The following is a 21,478-nucleotide window of genomic DNA, read 5'->3' on the forward strand; positions in this document are numbered from 1 at the left end:
AACAGTGATGATGTCACACAATGAGCTTGGTGAGGAATACTGTCGTTGATATGTGGTTGGTGGGAAGTGTGCGTGTGTACGTTCGGTGTGTGTGTCTGTCTGGTGAACGGTCTTCCGTATCAGCCGTGACCTGTGTGATATGACGGTGCCCTCTGCACCGATGCTTCATCAAGGCACGTAATCTCGCCACGCCACGCCCCCACAGCCCGGCAACTTGGCGTCATCCCCATGAGTTCGTAGGTGGTCCTTTTCTTGGAGTCTTTTTTTGTCTTTTTCTTTTTTTTTGAATAGATTTTCCTTGGATGAATATTTCAATAAATAACACAAATATATTCATACATCATATATATATAGACATGTATAAACTACATGCATTTCGTATAACTTAAATAATAATTTATATGTACAGCCCCCGCCCCCCCCCCCTCCCTCTCCAACCCCACATCCCCCCCCCCCCCCCGCGCACGTGGCCGTGCTCACGTCCGGCGGTGTTTCCGCGACAGCGCGCAGACGCAGGACGTGTCGATGCGTATCCAGCGCCAGCCCACCGTCGTCTTCTCCTGGGTGAGCGCGCGCACGTACGTCTGCGACGTCTTGCACTGCGAGTTCCAGTGCTTGTCGTCGATGCCCCGGCAGCCGCTCTTGAAGGGCTTGGCAGTCCGACACTTGGTCTCATAAAAGTACTGTTTGACCTCCGCCGTGGCGCTGGTCTTGATTTGTCCCAGCACCGTCACGTGACGTCCCCTGATGTCCACCGCGTTGGTTTTGTCCGTCACCCACTGGCTCTCGCTGTCGCACACCGAGTACTCGCCGCGGTAGCTCTTGTGCTCGGCGTAGCGCTTCTTGCGGACGCCTGTGTGGTTGGCGCCGTCCGAGCTGCCCGTGTAGTCGTCTATGAGGTAAAGGGGCGGGGGCTGGAGGGGCAGCCTGTCGCTAAGCAACACCCGGGGGGAGTTGTAGCGTTTGTGCTGCGTCAGCAGTTCTGAGGACAGGGAGGTGAGGGGCTGGGAGACGGAGCTCGAGCGCCACCTGGCCGGGGAGATCGGGTCGTCTAAGGGGCTGTTGGGGCCTGGCAGGCCCAGTGGGGGTAGCTTATCCTGGGGCTCATTGTCCCGGCCCTCCCCATGGTGGTCCCATTGGCCCTGGTCCTGGCCCTGTCGGGTTCGGTCCCTGGTCAGGTCAGCCTGAAGCAGCTTGATGATGAGGGAGTTGAGAGGGTCCTGGGTTGGCTGCTGCCGGTCCATATTGGTTGCCTGGATACCGTAGAGGTATGCGAGGAACATGACGGACAACAGGATGGACATCACTAGATTCACCTGTAAGATCTAGACAAACAGGAAACAGGAAATGGTGGTCATTTCTCCGTTGACATAAATGAGACGTCAGTGAATTCAAGCAAATGAAATCAAGAAATCTGTCACAAATGACATCAGATATCAGATAACATTTACTCATCTGTAGTTCTAATAAATCCTAAGCAATCACATGTTCTATTTATTGATTAGCCAATGTTACCATGCAAACAGGCACAAGGCACCCATGTATCGGTTCCTCATTCACATTCTCCACATTTCCCCCATAACTTCCTAACATATCACGTCCAGAATTGTGATGGTCGATGGGAAGTTTGAGGTGGCTGCAGTCCAGGCCTGGGAACTGCCATTCCCACATGTAAACATTTGTAGCAACCGTGTGGAGAATTATGGGAGATAGCATGTTACCACATGTTCAACATACCAAACGGAAGGAAGAAGAACACACTGCTCGCTGAGGTGATTTACGGAACTGTATGCCTCATCGAGCAAGTGCACCCTCTCTCTCTCTCTCTCTCTCTCTCTCTCTCTCTCTCTCTCTCACTCTCTCTCTCTCTCTCCCCTCTCTCTCTCACTCTCTATCTCTCTCTCTCTCACTCTCTCTCTCACTCACTCTCTCCCTCTCTCTCTCTCTCTCTCTCTCTCTCTCTCTCTCTCTCTCTCTCTCTCTCTCTCTCACTCTCTCTCTCTCTCTTGCTCTCTCTTGCTCTCTCTTGCTCTCTCTCTCTCTCTCTCTCTCGCTCTTTCTCTATGTACCTTGGACGTAGACTGTGTTTAACACGCATGTTCAGCTGGTGTAAATTCTACCCATATGTGTATTCATGGTCGTCCACTTGATTTTGAGCACACGCACTACAGCGCAGGCGCATGTGCATGCATACTGTCAAATGCACATCTACAGCACCCGCTATAGTGCAACAACAAAGTTGCAATGGGTCGCACTGTTTGTCGACAACAGTATCGGGGATCAACACACAAACACATGCACACACACGCACACACAACACACACACACACACACACACACACACACACCACACACACACACACACACACACACACACACAACCATGTACTATTTTAGACCAGTTGGTTACCCTTCAACTATACAGTTACACCAATCACTCACTCAACCAACCAACCAATTATTGTCCACTGGCAGGCAGCAAATGCTACAGGTTTGACATGTGATCAACACAAAGGCGAAGCCTAAACAAGAATTGGTAGGAATGTGGTGCATTCTGCCAGAAGACTCTTCAAACTAAACTAATATATCTTGTCTAAACATGTTCTCCTTTTTCAAGTCACATGGACAGTTCCAGGTAATTGTCTGGGATGTTTTGATTTACTGTGCCAATGTTGCATGTATATATTCTTTGCAAGTCAATGTGATTGGGAATGTATTGATGTGTCATGTGGCATGCTGGGTAAGTGTGTGTGTGTGTGTTATTACAACTCAGAACCCCCCCCCTTCCTTGCCATGCCACCTTTGCGCAGACAGCACAAAACCAACCTCATCATCTAGTAGTTATACAGCACAGAAATGATATGTGCTCCATCAAAGACACTCACATTTTCCAGTGTTTATAACATCTCCCTTAGTCTAACAATGAGACAGACTGACCCAGAGAGTTTGTTGCTTTGACACTGACATGGTGAGGGTGGTAGAAAACAGAGCAGGCACACACACACACACACACACACACACACACACACACACACACACTGATTCACACGCACACATTACTTGGCACGGAAGTGTTTCTCGGTGTCTGCCAGGCTGATGTCTGTGTGTGTGTGTGTGTGTGTGTGTGTCTGTACTTGCTCGCATGCCTCTCCTGTCTGTGAGTGACTGTGTGTCTGTGCATTACTGTGTGTGAGAGCGAGGGGTGTCTCAGTTTGTGGGTGGGTGAGGGACTGTGTGTGTGTCTGTGTGTTGTGGTGTGTGCGTACATTGCTCTGTGTGTGTGTGTGTTTGCATATCTCCTTTCAGCACCACATGCCTCGACCCTTCAAGCCACTGACAGAGGCAACGTGTTACTGCCTGGGATGTCCAGAGAAGGCGCCAGAAGGCGCCGCAGTGGAACAAGAAGCCACACACAGCAGGCTTGGGGAACGACTCGGTCATTACCGCATCACTAACCGCTTCTAACTAGTCTCTAATCAGGAGTAAAGCAGTGGTGTAGCAAGTGATTGATTCACAAACAAGCATTGACAACTAGCATAATTAGCAAGTGGCATTAGCAACTAGCATTAGCCACGGCTAATACGGTTTAGTTCCAGTGTGCAGAGATGCCTGGAATATCGGAAAGTTTGCCATTTGGGTGTGTTTTCAGTGTTGTGGTACAGTCTGTGAAAGAATAGAGGTCATGCCTTATAATAGCCTGACAGAGGCCAGCCAAGTCGTGATAGCTTCCACATGATTACAGTTTTATTGTTCTTGCTTTTGTGTGTGTGTGTGTGTGTGTTGCAGTCTGAATGGCTGTTCCCCGGGAAATGAGAGAACGTTAATCACACTGTCCCATTAGCTATAATATGGATGGCTGATTCAGCTCTGCTAGCACCCTGACGATAAGCTGACCCTGTCCTCACACTCACAACAGAGAGAGGGACGGAGGGATGGGCGGAAAGCAGGATGGTACTTGGACTCAAAGTCACCTCACAGGAAATGGCTTAGAAACACACACACGCACACGCACACACAGACACACAGTCCCACGTGCAGATGTGTGGCCAACATCCACAAGCATCCCTGAGCCCCACGTCCGACTCCAGCCCCCACCCAACCCTCAATCACCATTCCAAGCATGCACCGCCAACACAGCCTCGACCACAAGTGCTACGCCGTCGTTGGCAGGTAGCGGCAGACCGGTGGCATGACCTGCTGGACAACGCTTGGGTGTGTAATCGCCTGGAGGGAGGGACCCGGAGCCAACCACTAACAGTGTGCTACACGTGGCACACACTGGCTTCCAGTTGACAGAGAGAGAGAGAGAGAGACAGAGAGACACAGAGAGACACAGAGAGACACAGAGAGAGAGAGAGAGAGAGAGAGAGAGAGAGAGAGAGAGAGAGAGAGAGAGAGAGAGGAGAGAGAGAGAGAGAGAGAGAGAGAGAGAGAGAGAGAGAGAGAGAGAGAGAGAGAGAATAATATTATTATTTCTATGAAAAAAACTTCCTCTTTCTGCACATAAAACACAGGTACACTGGTGGTTTCAGGGCCCAGCTAGATAATATAAATATAGATAAATATAGCTTATGTCTGCTTGCCTGCCTGTCAGTCTCTCTGTATGTCTGCCTGTCTATCTCTATATCTGCCTGCCTGTATCATCTCAATAATGGACCATTGTCTTGTAATTCAATTATGCAAAGGCTCCGACTGACCCAGACATCCTCATTACTGATCCACAGTAGATAGCGGCCCATTAAGATGCGGAACTTTCTTAGACCAGCATAGTGAGTGCTGGTGCTTGTAACAGGTGTTAGAGCTGTGTGCAAGAGAAACTGGTTGGTGGACTGAAATGGGGAGACAGAGAGGGGCTGCTGGATGATAGTGGAGTTCTCAGGTGCCATTAAAGAGGTCTAGAGGCGTTCTAGTTCAGGGAGACCTGGACTTGGATCCATATGGAGGGTGAGTCCGGATCAGAAACAGGGTAGTGGTAGGTTAGGGTTGAAGGTATGTTGAAAAAGAGTGACGTTGAAATGACAGCGCTAGGAGTTGTGGAAGACTAGGGTGGATGGTGTGGACACTGCATTTCTGGGGGCGCAAAAGTCAGGTTTTCAGGGACCTGAGGTCTTCCTGGTTAGTCATGTGATTTTCTGAGTCAGCTGACCCATGTTGTCCAATGGCCATCCTCCTATCCATGATCTGGCCTGCCCAAACTCATTATGAGACACTGTTACTTTACGGCAGGGGTCACTAATTGGCGGACCGCAGTGGACCTACGTATGCATTTGCCGGTGGGGAGCACAGAACCGATGTGTTTAATCTGCAATGAGACGGTTGCCCGTCTTGTCAAGAGTGGTAATGTGAAACGTCACTATGACACAAAGCATGGACACAACAAAATGACCCCCGGTCTCTGAGGTGAGGGCCAGAAAAATAAACCTTCACTGTTCCGGACCCTGGACTGAATGGAAATTTGGTGAGTGGACCAATTGGGTTTCTAATTGAGTACCCCTGCTTTAGGGTGTGTTTACACACAACATGTCCAGGAAAAGCTCACTTGGAATGGAAGACGGATTTGGACCTGTGCTGTGTCTCATGCAATTCTGTTCGATAATATCTCTGCTATTTCTGTGCGGCAGTTGGAAAGAGATGGCGTAGAGAGAGCGAGAGATGGAGTAGAAAGAGACAAACAAATGAAAGGAAGACACCGCATCAGAGGAGGACAGGGAGAGAAAGAGGGGTGTTAGGCCTCATCTGTGGGTCAGCCCACGACTCAGTGGTGAGGAATAGACCTGGCGAGGCCTGCGACTTAGTCAGAGCTGTGGAATGGAATCATTCAACACCCGCATGGCAGAAATCCCACTGCTGTAAAATCATCATCATTACTCGTACGCGCAGGTAGTCATTACGTTAACGGAGCAGGTACGCACACCGTAGACAGTCACGCGATCACATGTTCTGGAGCAGGGAAGAGGAGGAAGAGGGGGAGCAGACGAGGACGATCAGAGGAACGTGTGTGTGGCGGGGGTTGGGGGGTGGGGGTTACAAGGGAGGTTAAGGAGGGTGGTTGGATGGAAGGTTGGATGGAAGGGGGGGAGGTGGGTGCCACAGGGGAGGTGAAGATGGGATGGAGGGGGGAACACTGCAGCACCAACGGCAAGGGGGTTGGGATAGGAGGCACGAGGAGGGGATTGACTGTGGAAGAGGGATAGAGGGAGGAGATGGTCAGGAGGAGAGGTTTGGGGTGGGGTGGGGGTGTGGAGGGGAGGGGAGGCGAGGGGGGGGGGAGGAGGAGGAGGTGGGTGTAGACACCAGTATAAGAAAGACTCTCTCCAGAGACCTAACTAGCTGCCAGCCTCAGAGCCAAATGGCACACCACCCAACACGATACCAGCTATCACACACTAACACAAACCCAAGCACCACACACCACCCACACAACACACAAGAGAGCCTTGTTCATAGGCTCATAGGACTTAAAATAGGAAGTCCTACTTTTTCTCTATTGGCATCCAGGCATTCAATTCACCTATAAACAATGGCTTCACTTAGAGAGCTTTCGGTTTTTATCGTTTTCATCGGGGACTTTCTCAGTTCACTTTTATATAACCTGTCTTGTGATGTGACTATACAAAGGTTTGGTCCTTCTGCTGGATTGGACGTTTGCCTTTCATGAGGCTGTTGACAAACTTTGCTGCTTCGACTCTTGTCGTTAGGGTGTAACTGGATCACCGGCCGGCCTGATTTGTTACATAAGATCAATCAGGGCCTAGATCCCACTGTCAGTGAACACGGAGACACTGACCAGAGAGGAGGGAGGTCTGGGAACTCTCTGTGTTCAGGTTTTCGGATATAGACACCCAAGGACATGCTTCAGAGACTTCTGTATATACAGTACTGCGCAAAAGTGTTAGGCACACAATACTTTTTACATGAAGGGAGTCTCAAATATGTATTTCTTTGTCTCCGAATTTGTGCGACAGTGTGAAAGTGCAATGTTGGAAAACGTCTTTCAATTGATTTCAGCCTTTTTGCCATTGTTTTGAAATCATACCTTTTCGCCTAAGCCTTGCACAGTACTGTACATATGTAGACATGCATGCATGTGCAGATAAACACACACCGGCAGGACACGATCATGCATCTCCTATGGTCCTGTCCTTGTCTACAGGGCCAATACTCGGTTTTCGGTATTGACGTCATACATATTCAATACAATCCCCATGTGAAAGAGAAACATCACTTCATCTAAAGAACAACATTCGAGATCAACGAATCGTCGATGCATTCTCGTTTGAACTGGATTGCAGCTGAGCACATTTCCGAGTGATGATAAACATGCACAGTAAACATAGTAGGGCATGCTACTCGTTTGCTGTGACCACGTGAGGCTCTAATACTGTCCCCGGCTTTCTTCATTATTAATTACACTACTGGTAACAATACATGGTTTGTGTGTGTGTGTGTGTGTGTGTGTGTGTGTGTGTGTGTGTGTGTGTGTGTGTGTGTGTGTGTGTGTGTGCGTGTTTGCACCGCACCTAAATGACCCTTCTCTTTGCACAGTCAAGGTGTTAATCTGTGACAGGCTTGACCTAGCGCTACTCTTAAGACTGCTTTTCTCCACCTCTCCCTCCCCTCTAACTGTACACACACAGGCAAACACGCACACACACACACACACACACACACACAAGCACTCAGGTCCACAGGGCCACCCCTCCGCACACAAGCAGACACACATATTTACACGGACCTGGGACCACACACATTCACCCCCACCCACACAAACACATACGAGGCCACTAAGGCGGGGGAAGCAGGCTTACAGGTCCTGAGCTTTTAACACCTCCAGGATTGTCGTGGGATTATCATGGGTCTCACACGACACTATATTAGGCACAGTGTGTGTCACTGTCAGAACAGGGAAGCACCAAATGTTTGATGTTCGTGTGTACGTCGAGGATATCGCTAAACAAGATAAATGAGATATAACTGCTTCTCGAAAGTCATCTCCAACAGATGTGTCTCTCCCTTAAATATTACATTATTCTGTTGATATCGTCCGTACCATAAATACTCCCAATTGCAGTATAGTGACCCACTGGCCATTACATCATGATATGGATCAAAGATGAACAGCTACAAAGCACCAAAAATCGAAGGAATGAGCCCTTTGAACTCGAAGCTCCGCCCCTCTACACTGTCACTTTATCCACACCGCAACCTCACCAGTGAGTACACGGTTAACCTGAACAGACTTAACTGGCTATCTTCATAACATACAAAATTGACCTCTAAACTGGTAGCTAAGCAGCTAATAGCCTCAGGGGGTTTCTGGAGCATGCAAGTCTGGGCTTCGAGCTTGCTGCAACAGCCAAGCCATATCCTCTGAACTATTCTTACTTTGTTTAAAAGAATCATAGCAGCGCAATGGCTAATCATTTTTAATTGGTGCACGCTTCAGTTGTTGACGACTGCGCGCCTTCGATGCCCGTGCCTGTGCGCTTGTGTAGACGGATGTTTGTGTGCGTCTGCCACTGCTTATGTGTGCGCAAGACAAATGCAGCGTTCGCATGCAGACAGATGTGGGTATGACTTTGTGTATGAAAGGGAGTGCTAATTTGGAAATATGTGTCTGCATGAATCAACGTAGGGTAAATGAAGGTGCTTGGGTGTATGTGTGTGTGTGTGCGTGTGTGCCCATGCGTTTGCCTTAGCTAGGGACCGGGAGGGAAACGGTTGTTTCTGTTGAGTCCGTGTGAGTAAGATCCTGTTTGATCGTTGTTGTCAGAGGTCTGAGCGATGTGATCCCCCTGTGCGGAACGTAGCCCTAACACACATGCAAGCTATACTTGGTCAGCGACACTCTTGTTTAGATGGGTACATGCTGCAGGGGGAGGGTGTGAGACAGTTACATGCTGCAGGGGGAGGGTGTGAGACGGGTACTTTCTGCAGGGGGAGGGTGTGAGACGGGTACATGCTGCAGGGGGAGGGTGTGAGACGGGTCTTCAGCGGCGTAATCAACTGAAACCACAATATTTCATTGCAGATCAGTGAGTCATGGCACCAAGATCTGCTTCAGTAGGTGACAGAGCGAGTATGACTACTTCAAAATATTGAAGGCTCTCTCCTCTCACGTCTTGCATGCATCAAAGGTCCCTAGCTGAGTTGGAGGTCACCAGAAAACAGGCTTCACTGTAGATAAGCAAAGACGACATTCACAAGCAGGGGTGATGTTTTGGTCTCATTTAGCTGCTAAGTTTCACCCTTCCGATCTACTGTACGTTCACCATATGTAGTTGTGTTAACATAAGCTACGTTTTCCCTGTCGGGCCAGTCCGACTGACCTATCTGTTGAAGTACTCTGGAACACCTGAAGGTTCCGGAAGAGGCTGTGTGTGGGCGACGCAGCGCCACTGTGTTGGGTCTGATGGCCAAGTGCTCAGGACGGGGACTTACTGTAAGAGGCAGCGTGCCAAAGCGACAAATCCACAGGGGATTGGTCAGAGAAGAGTCTCAACCTTAATGCCAGTCAATGGACTCCAGATGTTCAGATCGGAACTACCCGTCCCGTCCCCCCCGTCCCACCACCCACCCACTCTCTCTCCGTCTTTCTTTACACTCCCTCTGTCTCTCTCTCTCTCTCTCCGTCCCTTGCTCACACTTTTCCCTCGCTCCTGCTCTCCTGCCCCTCCCCTATTTCATTCTCACATCCCACTCTGTCTCCTTCTTTTTATGTCTGCCTTGAAAGCCCCAAATCGCCGCCCTTCCTCTGTTCCGTGAACAGAGCCCTCACACACACACACCTCCCACCCACGACCCTTCTCTGCCTCCATCTGGACTGGGGAAGACGGAGGAAAAGAGAGGGAGAAATGTAGAAAGAGAGAGAGTGAAATATAAAAAGAGAGAGAGAGTGAGAGTGAGAGTGAGAGTGAGAGAGAGAGAGAGAGAGAGAGAGAGAGAGAGAGAGAGAGAGAGAGAGAGAGAGAGAGAGAGAGAGAGAGAGAGAGAGAGAGAGAGAGAGATTGAAAGAGAAAGGGGTTCCAGAATCCCGGGTCTGAGTTGACATTCAAACTCCCCTGGGGGTGTTGAGGGGGTGTGAGGGGAGGGGGGGGGGAGTGGAGGGGGGGAGGGGAGGGGGGGAGGGGGGGAGGGGGGAGGGGGGGAGGGGGAGGGGGAGGGGGGAGGGGGAGGGGGAGGGGGAGGGGGAGGGGGAGGGGGAGGGGGAGGGGGAGGGGGAGGGGGGGAGGACTCGGGTCTCAACAACCATTGTTTGAAATCCCATCACCATCCCGTGATCAATGTAACAACGACTACGATTTGTCCACCCAGATCCACAGTAAAGGCTGACTAGACTAGCATGTACAGTACTCCTACATGCTGTCCAAGCTATGAATGGGCCCCTTTAAAAGTCCATGGAGTCATCGTCTGTTGTCCAGCAAAGGCATTTTATTGGCATGATGGCATTTAAATATGCAGCCATATCAATGATACCAGTAAACTGCGGTGACATTGCTGTCTGTGTACATGACATTTCTAGAAGCTTGCCTCTGTTTCCTGTGTCTGTGGGCCCATTCATGCGTAACCATGTCTGCTTCAGTCTGTATGATGATAAGGAGGATCTTAGCATACTCTTAGCATAGTATACCACTATCAACACATTTCCTGTCTTCCTGACCTGAGGAGTAATTCCTTGACTCATGATGAGGTTTGGGATTTTGACATTAAACTACATCCTCAAAACCTTGTGTGACTTTGCATATGAAATATTGATCAACGCAAATGTTCTGTTGGGATTTTGGAGCTGAGTGGGGTTGTTCCGAATGAAGAACTCACAACCCTATTATATCGCCATCGCTACCTGCCTCCAGGGCTCTCTTCATTCACTTAGATGGCAAGTAATGGGATGGGCCGAATTCCAATCATTATACTGTAAAACTACTGAATGCCCTGGAACCAGATGAGTCACCTGAGTGTGTGTGTGTGTGTCGCCTGTATGTATGCATACAGAACACATACTAACATTCCAACTGGTATACATTCCTACAGGGGTTTTCCCTGCCAAGCATACAACAGCTTATCAGACACGTCCCAGCACTACTGCAGTTGAAACACTACAACACACACGCTCACACATTCTCACAATGTTGCACATGCTCGGAAAAGTGTGTATCTTAGGTTTTAAGTGTGGTATTTGTCAGTTTTAGTGTTAGAGGCAGTATTGAAGGTAATATAAATTGTCAAAATAACTACTGGATAGGCCTACAGTATGGTAAAGTACGCTTCACTGACGATAATGTTTTACAGGGGCTTGAGTCCCATAACCAGACATCATCGAGAAGTAGGTGCTTCGTAAAACCTAATTAGGCTTCAGCTGCCTTGCCTTCCAGCTCCCAGCAATACTCTCATCCCCCCCAGCCTCAGCCCCAGCCTCAGCCCCAGCCCCAGCCCCAGCCCATAGCCCCAGCCCCCAACCCATAGCCCCAGCCCCCAACCCATAGCCCCAGCCCCAGCCCATGGCCCCAGCCCCAACCCATAGCCCCAGCCCAAACCCGAAGCCCCAGCCCAAACCCATAGCTCCAGCCCTATCGCTAGCTCCCATCCCCCCCAGTCTCAGCCACAACAGTCGCATCCATCCATAGACCCACAGATTGAGCCAGAGACAAATCCCCAGACTTGGCCCCAGTCTAAACCCTGGTCCGGGACCAGCCGGTGTCTGTGACCCAGTCCAGGAGTACTCTTAGTGGGACTGATCACAGCCTGAGCACCCCTGCTCCCAGGTACAGCCAGAAACCCTTTTAAAAGCCATGGCGCTGCCAAAGAGCCTGAAATACATCCAACCCCTGTTACACAACGCACTTGAATCCAGCCCAATGATAAGACCAATAACTACTGAGACGATTACAATATTACATTGCACGATTACATTGTGCGATTATGTATGTCTGTGGGATGAGCCAATGGCTAGTGGTCATCAGGGGGGACAGCAGACTGCTTAGGTGACATATGAGCTTTTTATAGGAGTTAATCCACACTGGAACCTGGCCCGCTAGACACAATCCCAGAACGTCAAGCTTGTTGACTGGAGCGGTGGTCTGCAACTCTGGTCCTCAGGGCCCACTGTATGTAAAACGGTATGTTTTAAATGTCTCCAACACACCTTATTCTTATTATCAGGTTGTTATCAGGCTGCATATATTCTGCAGAGCTTGATGATGATCCATTTATTTGAACCAGGTGTGTTTGAGCAGGGAAACATCTCCAACAATGGGCCCTGATGACCAGGGTTGAAACCACTAGACTAGAAAACAATTACAGCTTGTAATTGTTGCTCCAAGAGAGGGCTGTGTGCAAATGTCCATACTTCATACTGATGGTGCGTGCTCCTTCACTCCGATAAACTACAATCCCCACGATGCCATAGCATCCTAACACACCAACCAGCAAAACTGCACAACAAGCCTAAAGCTATCTCCTGGTGCTGACTACATATCCCATGACTCCTTGTCCCCCTTCAGGCCTAACATGATACAACCAGGACTGGAGGAGATAAGCAGAAGGTAATCCATGGTCCGTGCTACGGGTTTCAGAGCATGTAGGACTTGAGCCAACCACCCAATGGACAGACCATGGACATGGGTTTAAACAGAACCCTCCGGTCTCTCCTGGGAGTGTTACGTCATCCTTACGATACCACTGTCTTTTGGCTTCCCCTGTTCTGGACACGCCTGCTGTCGATAGAGAACACCCACACTGTACTGCGCTGTAACCGTCTAAAGACACCAATCAAAGACACAAACCCAACTGCAGGAATCAGCTACGCCACTAAGAGAAGGATAGAGAGAATCCAGATGTGTGTGTATATGTGTGTGTGCCTGTGTGTGTGTGTGTGTCTGTGTCTCTCAGTGTGTGTGTGTTGATAATACTATGTATCCATGAGTGCACGCTTGTGTGCCCTCAAAGCGTATTGTGCTTCAACGTGCCTACACATTCAGTGTTTGTGTTTGTGTGTGTGTGTGTTGGCGGATGCAGTGATGTTTAAAGCCACAAAAACAGACATCTGTGAGATGCATCTGTTGGAAAACTTCTCCCCCCCCCTCCCACATGACTGTGACAGGCTGGGTGAAGGGAGTCCACTTAGCTTGAGCTAGGAGGATAGGGGTCTGATTAAAGAACGCCTAGAAAAGTCTAGAAAGATGGACACTTGGTTCTTTCCTGAGTCGTCGAGGGCAGCGGGATTCCAGATTCGATTTGTCAAGTTCTGAGTGGCGCCTTAGCGACGGGACAGGAACATGTGTGTCTTAGAGGCAGATGGAACGTTTCAAAGACTGGTCAGATAACTGCATCGAAGTTGTGTGAAAGAGGAGCAGAACCAATTTTGCAGAACTCATGTTAACATGCTGTATAATTATTCTTTTCACGATGGATTAGGAAAAAACAGCACACTCTGCAAATAGACTGGGAATAAGGTAACGCACACATGCTTCTGGGCCAGAGTGCATCACGTGGCTCCATGTACATTCTGGTCATACATTCGATTCCGCCATTGATATTTCCTGTTTATTAATCATGTGACACTCCGCTGGAAGTGAACCTTTGTGACAGGTTCTTCACCTGTTTGACTAAAGCCCTCAAGAGCTTCAGCTCACTCATGTCCTCACACAAACAGGTCTATTGTTTTGTTTCCCGTGAATTGCGAAACTTGCTCCCCTCTTTCACCCCATTCAAGCGTTTGGTCTGTTAAGAGCAATATCAGAGCACTGCCAAAAAATGTAATGTCGTTTTACTGTTTGCGCGTGTTTGTCGGGGAGAGAGAGAGACAGCGAAATAGGTAGAAACAGAGAGCGAGCGAGAAAAAAGGGCATGGGCGTGCATGTGTGACTGTATACTGCTTCAGTGTGTAGCGTGTATGTGTGTGTGTTGGAGGCAGACCCTCGGGGGGCTAAACTGGGTCAGGGTCTGACTGGGAGAACCAGACCCCCCCCCCCCACACACACACACACACTTCGCCCCACCCCTCACTCCATCCCCCGCCCAGGACCAACCACCAGTCTGTTCACCGTCACTGTCTTCCTCCTCAGACCTTCAAACAACAACAAGCATACTGTGCCGGCATCATGCCTACATCACATGGCTCTGAGAAACCAGCGAAGCGGCCGCTGTTGAAAAGACCGCCTTGAGCATCGCTAACCAATGAGTTAGTTATCTTGTTAGCCTGCACATTCTTGCCACAAATGCTATTGTGCTCCAAAGACCTACCTTAGAGACAGAGAGGAGTTTGTTAAGACCCTCACAAGCTCAAACTTTGGCAAGGTCTATGTCCAATCGTAGTCATTAACAGGGAGGTTAAATGCAAGGCCTTGTTTTTTAAGAGAACTGTGTGAGTTGGTGTGTGTGTGTGTGTGTGTGTGTGTGTGTGTGTGTGTGTGTGTGTGCGTGTGTGAGTACACGTGCACTCCTGCATGTGTGCAAAACACTCTGACACCTCAGCTCACTGTGGATCTACTGTGTCACACTGAGATGTGTGAGCTGATATTGAGCCATCAAAATGACAAGTTGAAGCTTATGTGTCAGCACGCCAGACCATTAACTGCTACAGTATGGGCATTGAACAACTAGGCGCTCAAGAAAAACTCTGTTCCCCCAAGTTCCTTTCCTTTACAAGTCATGGCTCAGCCTGAATGATAGGCATACTCACCAGGCAGACTGGTAGACTGAGAGAGGTCCATTGACATTATAGGTTGATAGTGTTCCCTTGTCATTACGGCACAAAAAGGCCACAGGCCTCCATTTTATAAAGGCAGAAAGCTCACCTATCCTCCATTTTATAAAGGCAAAAAGCTCACCTATCCTCCATTTTATAAAGGCAGAAAGCTCACCTATCCTCGTTCGGATGCAGTCTCCAATCTCCAGTACAGTGCATGAAATCCAGGTGCCCACACTCAGTGAGAGACTCTACAATTGCTTTGGGCTATGATGTCAGGGTTATTTTGAATAGGAGTGATGACACATAAAGATCACTATCACAGCTGCAACTTGTGGATCTTTTTGCAGCATCTTCCGTAGCCTGCCTGTGAAGGAGCACCTCTCCAGGAACAATGTGGGACCATCACTATAAAACCACATGATGCTTAAGATGAATACATGTAAATGTAATGTATCTAGATGTGTGTGTGAATGGATGTGGGTGGGGGGGTGCGGCACCACAGAATTGAGAAGAGAAACGTGCTATATATAACTGTCTGACCTCTCAAATGTATGTTAGTATGTGCACTGTAAACATTCTCCTCTAAATGTGTAAACAATTATTTAGCAAAGGGAGAGCTGCCACAACAGATTCAAAGTCATTGCTTATTTTATTTTATTTTTACCAGACGTCCAGTACATCCAGTCTTCATGCACGCGGCATGTCGATTGATATATGTTTCAATGCATTTCACGGTTATAGCATAATTTGGCATTTAATTTAATATCATTTTAATTCGTACATTAGTGTGTACTTCGTGAGTGACACATTTTGAAATGTTACAATGATTTGAATTATTTCGTGCCTTTTGGAATGACTTGGTAGTACTGCATGGCAGTTGATGCAAACACAGTTAGTGCAGCGGCCTTAGCCCTGCTGGACTACTCAACACTAATTCCCACTTCTCCTGCGTGTCAACTGATTCTACGTCTTGCGTCAAATCGATGCATTTGGCAGATGCTCTGCAGACAAGCACGCCTACTGCACACACAGGACACTTAATGTGTACCGCAAACTAATGAGTTTGAGTAAAAATGGCAATTGAATCAAGGAAATATATTAGCATGATTCTGCTTCGTCAAGGAAATACCTTAAAAGCCCACTTTTAAAACGTAAAAAGAACCACTGAAGCATCATGAGGCGAGGCGGGAGAGATGACCTCTCCCGTCTGCACCACAGATTTGCCGGATTATCCATTAGGGATTGTCTGCCTATCTCTAGCATTTCTTGGAGGAACAGTCCTTAGAAGTTTATTAAACTCCATGACAAGATTTCCAACTGAGTCGTTTCACATACATTGCAATAATGTCTGCATCAGTGTTCACCTACACAATTGCACAAGTTTCGCGGAACAGGGAGAAAACGACCCTTACGCACGGGCTTGCAATGCATATGTTCACTTTCTCCTCCGGTCACAAAGGATAAGAGTGAAAACACTTTGGTCTTTCTTTCCTAGCTAAATGAAGCACCAATTGATACATTTGCATAGATGTAGACTAGATGGCTTCACGTTTTCGTTTGAAGTTTTTTCATTTAGAAAAAAGAATGTCTCAATAATAGCATAGACCTATATCCTACGTGCGTAATTGCTTAAAGCAAAGAGTCCAACCCAGTCTTTTTGTCTACCTAGAAAAGGAGTGTAATAGGTAAGAAGTGAATTTGCCCGTACTGGTTTTCTCTTCGCCCTAGGGCAGCGCTCAGCGCATTACATTTCACATTCCTGCTTCATCTTCTCATACGGTGAGTTTCCTTTTACAAAGCTTCGAACAAAACTGACCATGATTTAACCCCTGCACTATGACAAAGAAACCATCAAACTTTTTATATAATGCATGGATTTATATTCCTTTGCGGTGCCACATCATATTTGGAATAAACTTTTATCAACAATCAAGGGCCAAGCTAACAACATAGCCTAACATTTAAAACTTTTCCTTTGTTAAATATCGTATATTTACTATTTTCTACAAGAACATACAGTAAAACGGTCATATGTGCCTTGAGCTGTCAATCTAAAGTCAGCCGTGTCAAATTCCCACGAACGGAGTTTGGGCTTTAAAAAACAATGTTCAAAGTAGAGTGTAATTTACGTACCGTAATAAAGGTAACCATAGCATCGGTGTGTTAATATCCAGCCGAGTCGACATTAAGGTGATGATTTTAGACAGAATCCTTTTCAAAACGTCCCACTTCAAAGCGCACTGCGTGCGTGCCACACCAGTTTTGTTATCGTGAAGAGTGGAGGGTGCTCTCTCTCTCTCTCTCTCTCTCTCTCTCTCTCTCTCTCTCTCTCTCTCTCTCTCTCTCTCTCTCTCTCTCTCTCTCTCTCTCTCTCTCTCTCTCTCTCTCTCTCTCTCTCTCTCTCTCTCTCTCTCTCGACGTAATCTGATGTTCTTGTACTCAGCGGGACAGATGGCTGTTGGCGTAGGCTATGTGCTTATAAAGACCGGGGTCCGGCACGCCGCATCACCGCCACTGTCAAGCTCCACCGGACGAATACGGACACCTATAACTCAAGTAAAATATTAGCAGTATTCACATCTTCAACTCTTTAGATGTGCCTATAAGGGCTCGTGCAATGGCCTACTCAAATAATTGAGCAAATAACCAGTCAGTGCTTGGCAGTGCAATGCTCGTCTGTGTTCCTGTGACGATCTGTGCATACACACAAGGTCAAATGACATGGAAGTTCCCTTCACCTTCAAAACCCTGTCTGGTTCTGTACACTGCGCTGTCTGGGCTATACTGCAGCCTAATTGTAATGGTAATCTATGTCCTTTCCGGATACTGTTAAAATGCTGGCAAGCTCCACCCATTCTTCCAAATATAGGCTACTTGTATTGGCGGAAGTGTCTGATCATTAGTTTCAGGATGGGTCGGTTAATGGGCCGCTCGTTAATGTGTGACATTTTATTTGGTGTCGGTGCACGGAGTCGGTGCAGGGGGGGCACGATTAAAAGACTAAAAATCGATGATAGAAGTAGCCTACTTATATCGTAGTCCACACATTAAAAACATATTTTTGACTGCTCCGCGACGTTTGTCAGGAGAGGGAGTTATGAGCCAGTTATATCTACATTCAACATCGAACTTAAAAAGACGTCTTGAATGTTTAATGCAACCGTAATGCACATCTCCAAAGCCCTGGGCTGCCGGCGTGACTCATGACTGTTCTGTAATTACTACTGTGGACCAGGCCGAGATCATAAAATATGCAACGCGTGGAAGAGAGAGAGAGAGAGAGAGAGAGAGAGAGAGAGAGAGGGGGGGGGGGAATGAGAGGAGAGATGCAGATGTAAAGTTAGAACGGAGGGAAAGGGGTGAGGAGAGAAGTTTGGGGCCAAGATGAAACAAGGGGGCATGAAAGGAGAAGGAGGGGAGATTTGGTGGGAAGAGGATGGTCTCGAAAGGAAATAACTGGAGAAGAGGATCAACCTGAGACATGGGGACAAGAGAGAAAACGACTGAGGGCCCATGAGAAGTCTGGATGGATAGATATAACATTCAGTACAGTGCCACTTGTGAACAGTAATAAACATCCTGTGGAATACCTTGTCATGGGACCTGAAATTCCTGGTTCCTGTTGCTCAGACTGTGTGTTGCATGAATGTGCTACAGAATGTTATGGTCACAACCCACTTGGAATCAATGAATCAATAAGCTAATTAACACATAGTTAATTAAGACCTCAAGGGACTAATACATCCTTTCTTAACAATTTTCATCATTATGCTTGCCTTTAAGTATTTGGTAAACAACTGTATTGTGAATTATTACGTTAAAACACATTTACACCATAATCAGGAAACCACGCATGTTGGTTTCCACATAGACCATTTCTCCCTCCAACACTCTGCTTTTGTTGCTACTTTCAGTTTGTTTTCATTGCCTTTGCTTGAAATGGTGATCTTTCGCCATTTCAGAACGCGTGGAAAAGGAGCACATCAACACAGATGACCACACTCACTCGAAATGAAGCAGAGACGGATGTACAGGACCCTCCACACCACAGAGAGGAGAGGGGGAGCCCAACAAAGATGGAGTCAACAAATGGAGGAGGGGAGAAGGTACGCAAACAATGAGAAGTTCAGGGGTCTTTTCACTGCTAGTCGGGCCTTGAGACAAAGAAAGAGAAGTGGGTGAGAAGAAACCAGGGGCTAATGTTGACAGGAAACTGACACCACATGAAGAGGGATATTAAAACACACACTGCTACTCTCTCTCTCTCTCTCTCTCTCTCTCTCTCTCTCTCTCTCACACACACACACACACACGCTTGCACATGCACACATACACTTACACACGTTTACACACACAGGCAGTGCAGACCTCACAAGGAGAGGTCAGCACTTTCTATGTGTAAACAGTCATTCACAGCATCTGAAGAGAGGCTAATTGTGTTGACCTAGTGGCTAATTGGCAGGGTGCTAACCAGTAGACCCTCCACAGGGGCCTCAGCGAGCGAGGGAGTGAATGATTCCTGTGTTCCTCAGCCCAGCAATAGACTGAATGGGCTGGACTGAGTATTCTGTCAACACACACACACACACGTGCAGTTACTCTCTCCTTCCCTTACACACACACACAAACACGAGGGTGTGTGCACACATGCATGTACGAGCCTGGCTCTTTCAGGAGTTCAGTGTACACAAACATCTACACACACACATACACACAAGCACACAAGGCTGCTTGAAGTGGTTAAATGAACAGTACACACAGAACCTCACTGACAGTTATGGGCAGTTAGCCGGGTCCCCTAATGCTTTTAGCTAGATGTCACGTCAAGTAGGAGAAACAGTGAAACAGAGTATGAATGACAGAATGTCAGGTCAATGGAGATTCTGTCTGACAAATAAAAATACTTCGTTTTAATAGATAGCCCACGCAAACACCAAAATGTTCTCGCTGTACTTTATTTATTGAATAATTTGATCATTCTGTATATACATACAGATATATACTGTATATATATAAATATAAGTATGGTGCCTTGCATAAGTATTCACCCCCTTGGACTTTTCTACATTTTGTCATAGTATATCCACAGATTCCAATATATTTAATTGTGATTTTATGTAACGGACCAACACAAAATAGTCCATCATTTTGAAGTGGTGGAAATATTACATGGATAAAAAAAAAAGCACAAACAAAAACAAATCAGAAAGGTTGGATATGTAGTGCATATGTATTCAACCCTTTTACTGTGAAACCCCTAACAAAGATCTGGGGCCACCAATTGCCACACAAGTCACATTCGCTAGTCCCAGGTGGAAACCCAAGACTGCCCATCACCCTGAGCACACCATCTCATCTTCAGCAGGTACTGCGAAACTGGTCAGAATTGATGGAAAGATAGAGGGAGCCAAATACAGGGCAATCTTTGAAGAAAATCTGATGCAGTCTGCAAAAGACTTGAGACTGGGACGGAGGTGCATCTTTCAGCATGACAATGACCCTAAACATACAGCCAGAGTTACAATGGAATGGTTTAGATCAAAGCATGTTTATGTCCTACAATGGCCCAGTCAAAGCTCAGACCTAAATCCAATTGAGAATCTTTGGCAAGACTTGAGAAAATTGCTGTCTCCATCCAATTTGACTGAGTTTAAGATTTTTTGCCAAGAAGAATGGACAAACATACATTTCCATCTCTAGATGTGCAAAGCTTGTTGAGACATACCCACCCCCAAAAGATTTGCAGCAAAAGGTGCTTCTACAAAGTATTGACTGAGGGGGCGGGGCGGGGGGGGGGGGGGGTTGATACATATGCACTCAACACAGATTTATTCTTGTAAACAATTTTGAAATCCATGTCATATTTTCCCTGATTTCCAAATGATGGACTATTTTGTGTTGGTCCATTACATAAAAAGTCAAATTAAATACATGTGAATCTGTGGTTAAACTATGACAACATTTAGAAAAGTCCAAGGGGGGTTAATACTTATGCAAGGAATTGTACATATCTGTGTGTGTGTGTGTGTTTATATAAATATTGTAGCAGGGGGTGTGGGGTTTCCGTACCATCAAGCTCAATAACAAACCGGCACACACAGTCCAATTTCAATGCAGATGTATATTTAATCTGTCACATCTCAGTTAAGAGTCATGCTCCCTTCTTATATGCAAACACAATCAATTAATCGCTCAACGAGACACAGCCTGTCTCATTGCTACATCCCTACATCGCTCCGGGGGTGCATCCAACGAGCTGCCAGATATCTTCCCTCAGTCACCACTCCCCTCACCTCTCCCTGCCGTCTGTATATATCTACATATATACACACACATACACAAGTGTGTGTGTGTATATACACTTAGATTTATACTGTACAACATGTATACAATACTATATACACAGGACACCACATTGTCTTACGCGCTTCAAGAGTGTTTGAAGTGTGAATTGTTTGTGGCCAGCATTGCTCAATACGGGCTTCAGGGCTACGGGCTACGCACTCGTTCAAGTGACGAGCCGTCAAGCTGATGTACGCCCTCCGTGACGTACAGGACTGTAGCTTTTGTTGGCGCACTGTGGATTCATGCTTTGGTGTTGGTACGGCGGGAGGACGTCTACCGAGGATGAAGCTGTCGCTAGATACTAAATGAACGAGCCACCAGACCAAGGGGCGACTACCTTCCCAGGGAGGACTGGGTGAATCAGGGAACCCACAGAGGGTGAAGGGGAGAGTCCGTGCCTAGGGATGACAGTCAGTGGATGATCTCATGTGGGCTGAAAGGTGG

General features: G+C 47.4%; 1 protein-coding gene and 1 long non-coding RNA gene across 2 annotated transcripts; one reads left to right on the plus strand and one right to left on the minus strand.

The window, feature by feature from the left end:
• Window positions 1-463: 463 nt before the first annotated feature.
• Window positions 464-16,975, minus strand: ntf3 (neurotrophin 3). The gene is made up of 2 exons (XM_047016561.1): window positions 16,823-16,975; window positions 464-1,325 (listed from the first exon to the last, which is right to left on the minus strand). Exons 1-2 carry the CDS (start codon window positions 16,838-16,840, stop codon window positions 477-479), a joined length of 867 nt encoding a protein of 288 aa, XP_046872517.1. The 5' UTR covers window positions 16,841-16,975; the 3' UTR covers window positions 464-476.
• On the plus strand, window positions 16,193-20,488 carry LOC124464741. The gene is made up of 3 exons (XR_006955755.1): window positions 16,193-16,468; window positions 17,133-17,245; window positions 18,652-20,488. It is a non-coding gene; the product is annotated as an uncharacterized LOC124464741 (long non-coding RNA).
• Window positions 20,489-21,478: the final 990 nt, after the last annotated feature.

Source organism: Hypomesus transpacificus, unplaced genomic scaffold, assembly GCF_021917145.1.
Source record: "Hypomesus transpacificus isolate Combined female unplaced genomic scaffold, fHypTra1 scaffold_411, whole genome shotgun sequence".
In the NCBI taxonomy this organism is placed as follows: domain Eukaryota; kingdom Metazoa; phylum Chordata; class Actinopteri; order Osmeriformes; family Osmeridae; genus Hypomesus; species Hypomesus transpacificus.